General features: G+C 40.9%; 1 protein-coding gene across 1 annotated transcript; it reads right to left on the bottom strand.

Annotated features, from left to right (window-relative positions):
- Positions 1-3,236: 3,236 nt before the first annotated feature.
- LOC121706271 (proteasome activator complex subunit 3-like) lies at positions 3,237-8,983 on the bottom strand. The gene is made up of 11 exons (XM_042087882.1): positions 8,813-8,983; positions 8,115-8,147; positions 7,885-7,947; positions 7,695-7,799; positions 7,338-7,392; positions 6,941-7,053; positions 6,753-6,821; positions 6,295-6,362; positions 6,097-6,151; positions 5,406-5,492; positions 3,237-4,202 (listed from the first exon to the last, which is right to left on the bottom strand). Exons 1-11 carry the CDS (start codon positions 8,852-8,854, stop codon positions 4,122-4,124), a joined length of 771 nt encoding a protein of 256 aa, XP_041943816.1. The 5' UTR covers positions 8,855-8,983; the 3' UTR covers positions 3,237-4,121.
- Between the last annotated feature and the right edge of the window lie 90 nt (positions 8,984-9,073).

Here is a 9,073-nt window from a genome sequence, read left to right as displayed (position 1 = left end):
ACTGGCAGTGTGTTCCACCAACGAGGAACAACAGATGAGAAAAGTTTGGATTGGCTTGAGCGTACCGGTGGTAGAGCTAGACGTCGTTCGTCTGAGGAGCGCAGCGGTCTGGAGGTAGTGTAAGTCTGTATGAGGGCATTCAAGTAGGTGGGAGCAGAGCCGGAGACTACTTTGTAGGCAAGCGTTAGAGACTTGAATTTGATGCGGGCCGCCATAGGTAGCCAGTGTAGCTGGATGAGCAGCGGGGTAACATGTGCCCTTTTGGGTTGGTTGTAGACCAGGCGCGCCGCCGCGTTCTGGATCATCTGAAGTGGTTTCACTGCGCAGGCTGGGAGACCTGTCAGGAGGGCATTGCAGTAGTCGAGTCGTGAGATGACTATTGCCTGAACCAGAAGTTGGGTAGCATCTTGAGTCAAGTAAGTCCTGATTTTCCGTATGTTGTAGAGTGCAAAACGGCATGACCGGGCGACTGAGGCAACATGATCTGAGAAGTTTAGTTGGTTGTCAAGAACAACTCCTAGATTTCTTGCAGTCCTGGTCGGTGAAACAGACAGGGAGTCAAATTTGATGTTGATGTCGTGGTGTATGGTAGGTTTAGCTGGGATGACCAGCAGTTCAGTCTTTGAGAGGTTCAGCTGGAGGTGGTGTGCCTTCATCCATGTAGCTATGTCTGAAAGGCAATCCGAGATCCGTGCTGAAACCAGGGGGTCGTCAGGTGGAAAGGACAGATAGAGCTGTGTGTCGTCTGCATAGCAGTGGTATGAGAAGCCGTGCGAACGGATAATCTGTCCCAAGGAGGTGGTGTAGATAGCAAAGAGGAGGAGGCCCAGCACTGAGCCCTGGGGGACCCCTGTGGTGAGATGGTGAGGTGCGGATAGCTGACCAAGCCATGATACGTTAAACGAGCGTCCTGTGAGGTAGGATTCAAACCAGGAGAGAGCAGAACCGGAGATTCCCATGTCAGCGAGTATAGAGAGAAGGATACGGTGATTAACCGTGTCAAAGGCAGCCGATAAGTCAAGCAGAATGAGTACTGATGACCGAGCGGTCGCCCTGGCTTCTTTTAAGGCTTCTGTTACAGACAGCAGAGCCGTTTCGGTAGAGTGGCCGCTTTTGAACCCAGACTGATTTGGATCCAGAAGGTTGTTCTGTGAAAGGAAGTCAGAGACCTGTTTGGAGACTGCTCGTTCAATGCCTTTGGATAGGAAAGGCAGTAGTGAGACAGGGCGGTAGTTCTCGACTTGAGCAGGGTTGAGAGAAGCTTTCTTAAGTAACGGTGTTACCCGGGCCATTTTGAACGCTGTTGGAAATGTGCCGGAGGTTAGCGAGGCATTGATCACATGTGTGATAGCTGGAGCGATGGTCGGGCTGATGGACTGAAGTAGGCTCGTAGGTATAGGGTCCAGCGAGCATGTGGTAGGACGGCTGCATGTCAGGAGTCTGGACACTTCAGTCTCGGAGAGAGGCGTGAATGCTGAAAAAGATGTTCCAGCAGTCCCTGTAGGAGTGCAGTATCTGAGTCAGATGCGTTGAGTGGGCATGTAGAGAATTGACTGCTGATTGCCGCCACTTTGTTTGTAAAAAATGAGGCGAGGGTATCTGCAGTAAGGCCTGATGGAGGAGGAGGCAGCTGAGGGTTGAGTAGCGATTTGAAGGTTGAGAAAAGTTTTCGAGTGTCTGTAGCGCTGTTGATTTTGTCATGGTAGAAAGCAGACTTAGCAGTCTTGATTGCTGAGTTATATGATTTTTGTGCCGTGATCACACCCAATTCAATTTATGTATAAACAATAGTCTATAATAGAGGCCAATATTATGTTCTCTACTCTTAGCAGACCTTGTTGACCATATAGGCTTGATATGACTTGAGTCCTAGCATTAGGTCTTGTCATGCTGTGTGCAAAAGTAGATCAATATAGAATGACAACCATTATTTGCCAAGTTATTGCCAAGATCATGCATTTTGTAAAATGCCCTATGAAAACTCCCCATAGGACTTTGGGTTATCCAAAATGCATACAGTAGGCTACTGGCAATCAAATGCCTACTGCATATGAACCCCTTATAAGCATAATCTTGGCCTCAAATGAAAGGTAATACTCTGAAGTTTCATGCTTGCATTTGGATTGTAGGCTACTTCAGGTTCTGATATAACTAGCCTACACTAAATATGGAATAATTACAAAAAATACAAATCTTTACAATTTCTATTTCAATTCAATTGGTGTGTATAAGATGGGCTATATTTCTGCACAACTAATATTGGATCAACTGTTGACCGACCTGGGGCTGGTGCATGCTAGCTGGTGATGCTAGTTGCGCGTGTAAATCCTCACACCCCTAACCTTAAGAACGGCTCTAACCGCTGAGTTGGAAGCTTGGGCTTTTAGCTCAGTGGTTAGAGCGCTCAACTCCCATGCCGGTGTGTTGAGGTGGCGGGTTCGAGGGCCGTGAGCGGCGGACGAAACAACCTCTGGAACATCTTTAGGCATATTATTAAACAGCAACAAAAAGTTGTAGTATTATTAATGAAACACCCCCATACTCGCAACCCGTCTGACCAGCCAACCCTTTTAACCCCCGGACGGGGGGTAATTGTCGACGGGGAATGTCACTCTTGCCTGTCTTCAAAACTTGAGAGCCCTGCCACCTTCTGTAAACTAACTGCATACTATGTCTACTGCACTATAGTTCTTGTCCTATATCATATTGCACTTTTCTGCTTTTTTGCACTTCTGGTTAGACGCAAACCGCATTTCGTTGGCTTTGTAGGCCTATTTGTACTCGGCACAATGACAATAAAGTTGAATCTAATCTAATCTATTCAACTCGCCCATCTAGCTGAATAGTTGTGCTAATAGGAAATCAGAGGACCTGACAAGCGTTTAAAAGCAGAGTAAACCGGACAATTTTTCGTGATTTCGAAACGTCTAATTTCATGATTGACAATGTTTTTGTCTTGATGGCTAATGACACGTCTTTCAGTGGTGTGATATATTTATTGTTATATTTTAACATTGTTTAACATATTTATTCTTGTTTTACAGGATCATTAAATTCTCCTCTAGCAAATTGCAACACCTGATCTTTCTTCACCTGCTCACTACCAACAAACGTGTAGGTCCATTCACTGTCCCCCTCCAACGGTCTACAGGTCCAACTTTGTAAATGTGTGTGATGAAGTTTAGAACAATTCCAACATGGCCCAGTTTAGATATAAAAAAAAAAAGGGCGAAACATCATCATAAAATAATTTTATTATGTAAAATAATTCTTAAATCTTAAAACAAGACCAAACAGCTCTGTGTGTGAAAATGACATTGGGCCTGGTCAGAAATACATACTGCTTTTTTTGGTTTACTTGATTTTTGACATAACCACTGCATGTGCAGCATCCCACACCAATTTGTCAATTACAAGTATTCTACAACTTTTTTTTACAAGGAGTTGACAAGTAATTTGAGTACTGGTCAGTTACTCACACACAGACAGAGACAGACACACACACACAGACAGACAGACAGACACACACACAGACAGGCACACACACACACAGACAGGCACACACAGAGACAGACAGACACACACACAGACAGACAGAGACACACACACACACACACACACACACACACACAGACAGACAGACAGACACACACACACAGACAGACAGACAGACACACACACAGACACACAAGGAAAAAAGTAACAAAAATATTAAATAAAACTTGGGCAGATTCACTAAGCAATGACACTGAACATACATGGTTACTTTCAATGAAGAAAATAAATCATTTTTATGCATCCTCCTACACAAGAGGTGGTGCCACATAAAGTCCAGTTCAAGCCAGCTTGATCCGACAGACCCAGCAGTTACAGGCTGACTTTCCATTTCAGTTCATGAGTTACATCTACATTTGAGGAAATGGGGTAAGAGAAATGTTTGTGTTTGTGTATGTATTTTCAAAAGGTTTGGTTTTTAAGCAGCCTTGGAGCCATAACTGTATCTGGCTCAAGTTTAGTATCACGAGTCCACCACCTCAAAGAAGGTGACCATCCACAGCACAGAGACCCCTAAGCAAGGAACCTGCAGAACTGGCTAGGACTGCTTGGACATAGGTCAAAGGTCAGTAGAGGGCTTCATTGTTGCTGCTTCTCGGCCTCTTGATCTTCTCAATGTTCTTCAAGATCATATCATGCAACGTCACCTGTAACAACGAGGAATTAGTCAAAATTCTGGAAGCTGGGAATTGAAACCACAACTTTTCAGGCTATGCAGAAGCATACATGTCTGATTAAGACAACAAAAGCATATCTTTCTGAAGCCTAGTGGACACTGGGCCCAAGTTTAGAAACGGAATCTAACAGCGAAAACAGGAGTGCATATGCAGTGTTGCACATGTGATAAACCAAGCAGTAAGGTGTGAAGAACAGCACTAAGTGGGCAGAACCAGGTTAAATTTAATTTGTGAAAAGTTTGGTTGAAGCCAACCAATAGCATTGCCGTGTAATATCTTTAAACTGAGTCAAACGAGAATACAGTGGCATTTAAACAAATGCTAATATCACTGTAGGGCTGGATAGTTTTACAAGGAATAAAATGTAGTATTATTTATGCTGTTCCAAAATATTATTTCATTAAAACATTCAGACCTGTTTTAAATGCCATCACATCCTTCTGACCTGACTTATTTTGTTCATCCATATCTCAATTCATTCATGTCTGCATACAATTTTGAGCCAAACATAAGTGAAACATTCAGTTTAATAATCAGAATTGGTTTCCTGGAAACACACCTGCACCTTAAAATGAGAAGACAAATCTAACATCGATCATGTAATGTTCACAAAATTCATTCAGCAGAGGAGGTCAGCTCCATTTTCTATGGAATTTATTACAGATGGAATCCCTACAGGCCATTTTGTGATGATGGCAAAGAAATATCAGGACTTCTTGTGCACGCTCCACGTCTAGTGTTGGTATAAATTAGAAAGACACACAAAAAGAAATGAATGTACTGAACGGATGAACTAGCAACACTGCAGGTTTTGATCGGCTAGAAAAAGGAAGATTGGTCTTGTGTCTATGCATTGACAGTTTGATGTTTGTAGCCCAAACTGTCCTCTTGTTCTTTATAGTAATATGCAATTTGGCCATGCGTTGAAATGCCTGCGGATAAGTCATGAAGCCATGTGAAATAATTTAATTAATGTAGCCTCCTTATTGGTCAGAACGAGCCCTAATACTTTCTGGCATGCACTGTGCTCACATATTGTCATCCACTCCTCCTGCATATAATATTTTCCAAATTAGTTTCTGAAGTCTAGTAAACTATGACTTGAACATCTGTTGCAAAATAGAATTCAGACAGCATTGAATCTGTGTCAAAAGAGAAAAGATAATTACTTACATATTGATTTCGCAGTTCTGACACAATTATCTTGAGGCTGATGTACTCCTTCTCATCAATTTCAGACACAGTGCGTCGATAGTCCTCCTATACGTATGAAGGTTTGAAAAATCATGAAGGAAACTACTGAGCGCAAGATCAAGAGAAGATTAACCAAAACCCAAGTTGCATACATATGAGAAGACTGTTGCTTGTACACTCAATGCTTAATTCATTTAAAATATGAAAAATGGTAGCTTGGCATGCTCAAACCTCTGTACATGATCATGTTAACTAGCATCACTGAATCTGTAGTTTATGCACTTTTTAACTTATTTTTGATTTGACTGATTGATTAAATTCAAAAGAATCTGCTTTACCAGCAGTCAATCGTTACTCAGTTGGTAAGATCTGAAGACATTTTGGTACTGATTTTGTACCAATTATTACACCAGAACAGGCACTAATAACATTGCACAAAAACATCTGTTTCCCAAGATAACACACAATCTGTAACTCGAGAACACCCTTTAATAAGTTCTCCATCAATAAGGACCCTGAAGGACTAGAGCAGTTTTGCTAAATGTCTGCCACCAGGAGTCATCATATCAAAACATTCATTCAGAGACAGTCTTATTACTAACCAGAGGAAAGACGTGAGGAATATAATAATAAGACAACATATACAATAATATTGATACATTTAACTTACCACGTGTGGATATTTGGCAATTTTTGAGGCTAGTTTTGCTCTGGTTATATAATATCTGTTCATAACAATAGAAGAGCAGAAATAAAGTGTGAAATGTTAGTATAATAGATGGATCTGACTCTGTTGCTATTACTTTTCAAATATGTCAAAAGAGAATGCTAAACAACAACTGCTGGATTAGGACCATTTCTGTTGTACCTGGAGATCTGATCCAGATAGGAGGCAGCTTCTCCCTCTACGGTTCTTAATTCAGCTACCGTCTCCTCCTGCATCACAAGGATGTGAACATGGCATAGGTTATAACTTGTTTTTACTCACCATACAATGATGACAATGGATGTTTTGAAAGGCAAGTACTCTAATTAGAAAGATAGTAATTTACTTCAATTGAAAATTGTAATTGAATACATTAACTGAATTCAATTGAACTTCTCCCTTTGTACTGTAGTTGTGTTCTTACATCCATAAACAGCTTTACTGTGGTGCCACAGCAACCTCTAGTGGTCACTGATTGAAATATGTTTCACATAAAACATCAGCACACACACTTTTACAAAATATATTGTAGGTACAATATTTAATTTCTTATCATGACAACTATACGACACATCAAAATTACCTGACCAATTACACAACCAAAATTATGACAAAATTACCTGAATAGAAACACCAAAGTTGTTGCCATCTTCTATTCTGGGAATAAGCAACTGAACCCACATTTTGACCTACAAATGGAATAGAGGGAGCATACAATGAACAGACAGGAACTTTAATTCATTCGAAAGTTGCAAAGATTGTTGGGGGGGGTGGGGGTCTGTTCAAATGATCAAGCATAGAGACGTACGGTGTTGCATTTCTCAATAAGAGTGCGAATCTCTGGCTTTACTCGCTCTATCAGGTCGACCAGCCGAGCGTTACACTTCAGCATGCCTCCTGGCACTGCAAGGCCTTTGGAGCCTGCCAAAGTAAAGCCAAAACAAGATTATCACTGCCCGTGTCTGCTCTGTCAGGACATTACACAACCAGAATCAAAATGCATCTCACACTCTATCCACTCCACAATTATTATTAAGGCCACTCACAGATATCTCTATGAACAATTTGCATCATTAAATGCACATATAACAGTAAATGACAACACGCTTACAGGTAGGTGGGGCAGGAGGAGGATGGCATCAGTTGTACTCTGTGTTGGGTGTAAAGTTACATAAATCTAAGGCATTTTCAATTCAAGTATTTACCATGGATGTTGTCATCTCCAATTCCATCTTCCAGTTTTCTCTTTTTGGCATTTTGCTAGAGGGAAAAAAATAATGTCATGTTACAAAGTTCTTGAGTTCTGAAAATAAAATGCAAAATTCAAACATTTAACTATTCCATCCCACCAAGAATATTTTATGTTATAGCACATTTCCCTGCACAATAGCTAGTTAAGCAATAGGATGATATTGTGCTTATATTCCTAAATTTCTAAGGCCTGCAAAACTCCAAATAACCTGAAGATTTTTCAGTGGTGCAGGGATGGAGACAATCAACAGTATTACATTTTGACAGTCTAACATTGCCCTGTGAGTGAGGACTGTAGACTCAATACTAACCACATCCATGCAGTCATGACTGTTGGTGAAAACAACAGGGTCAGGCACAATCACGTTGAGCTCAGATTGAATCTCCTTCAAGTCCTGTACATTTAATATAGGTTCCTGCAACAAAAAAAAGTTCAGGCAAACAGGTAACATCTGAAAAATAACAATGTATGGACCCTTCACCTAATAGAATGTACTGTACCTTCAAAAAGGCATCTAGTTCCAGCAGCTTCTTGGGGAAAAAGCTTGCGACAAGGTCCTCTGCCTAAGAATTGGAACCAGACATATTCTCTCCAATTACGCTCTAAGGTAGGATATCGTTTCCTTAAATTAAATTGATTAGGTCTTTCATTTGAAAACAATGTTGAACAAGAGCTCCAACTGAACCTAGCAATGTAAAAAAACTTTACTAGTCACCACATTGCAACTCACCTCTGCTGTAATCTGTTCCCTGAACGCATCCACCTGTGAACAGCATAGACGCAGTTTTAATACAGCCCATTTTATTTACACCGTCCAGCAATGACCGAAATATTTACATATATTACAAATGAAAGCAACTCACATAGCTACTCAAAACATGACCGCCAATAATACCTGTTCTATCTGTAGCTAGTCATCATAACAGATAGGCCACACAACCTGATACTAAATTGTCTGACTATCTGTGGTAAGTGTATAGTATAAGTGTAAGTGTATAAGTGACACAGATCAATGCAGGTCTTCAAACGTGAGGTGTGATCCCCATGAATATTACAAATAACTTACAGTCAAGCGAGCAGTGCAACATTAGACGAAATGCTAACATTTGTTAGCTAAGTTTCACAACGTTTGTTCAAGGGTGAGATAGGATCAGTAGTTCAACCATACGTTGGACACCATGTCACCATGATATGTATAAAGCCATTCATTTCCTACAAGCAAAGAACAGATATGTATATTTAACACATCCTGCTGATCGCAAAGACGACTCAATATTAGAAACCCCATCGACAGCATGGTATATTTATGCTAGCTTGCTAGCGAACTACCCAGTTAGCAGTATCGTGCGGTCTTGAGAGTGATAGCCAACGGTGAAGACCAAACAAGTCTGCGCTTTTCTCAGCTATTTAAAAACTAAAATGTCCTACCTTGACTTTGACTTCCTTGTCAACTTTGAGAAGTGAAGACATTATTTTAATGCAGAAGGCTCCGTCAGAGTACTTAAACCTCTCAACAGCAGGCTGAATGCGTGGTTTTCTCTGGTGATCCGAAGACTTTTGGCAAAAGAGATGACGTCAATAATCTGCGACATATGTAGCACGTGGATTATCAACAGTTTAAGTAGGCCTAGATATAGAGCTTTATGTAATTTCAACTATGTAAAATTATTATAAAAGACACTAATGTCT

The sequence above is a fragment of the Alosa sapidissima genome, chromosome 3 (assembly GCF_018492685.1).
Source record: "Alosa sapidissima isolate fAloSap1 chromosome 3, fAloSap1.pri, whole genome shotgun sequence".
NCBI lineage: Eukaryota > Metazoa > Chordata > Actinopteri > Clupeiformes > Clupeidae > Alosa > Alosa sapidissima.
The sequence above is the reverse complement of the archived record's forward strand: the minus strand, read 5'-3'. Positions and strand labels throughout refer to the sequence as shown.

Bases quoted from the DNA above. Each gene is read 5' to 3' on its own strand.
- LOC121706271 (XM_042087882.1), bottom strand. From the start codon at position 8,854: ATGTCTTCACTTCTCAAAGTTGACAAGGAAGTCAAAGTCAAG. The intron at 7,800-7,884 runs GTACAGTACATT...TTTTTGTTGCAG, and splicing joins AACTAGATGCCTTTTTGAAG to GAACCTATATTAAATGTACA. The intron at 4,203-5,405 runs GTAAGTAATTAT...TCGTTGTTACAG, and splicing joins CAGAACTGCGAAATCAATAT to GTGACGTTGCATGATATGAT.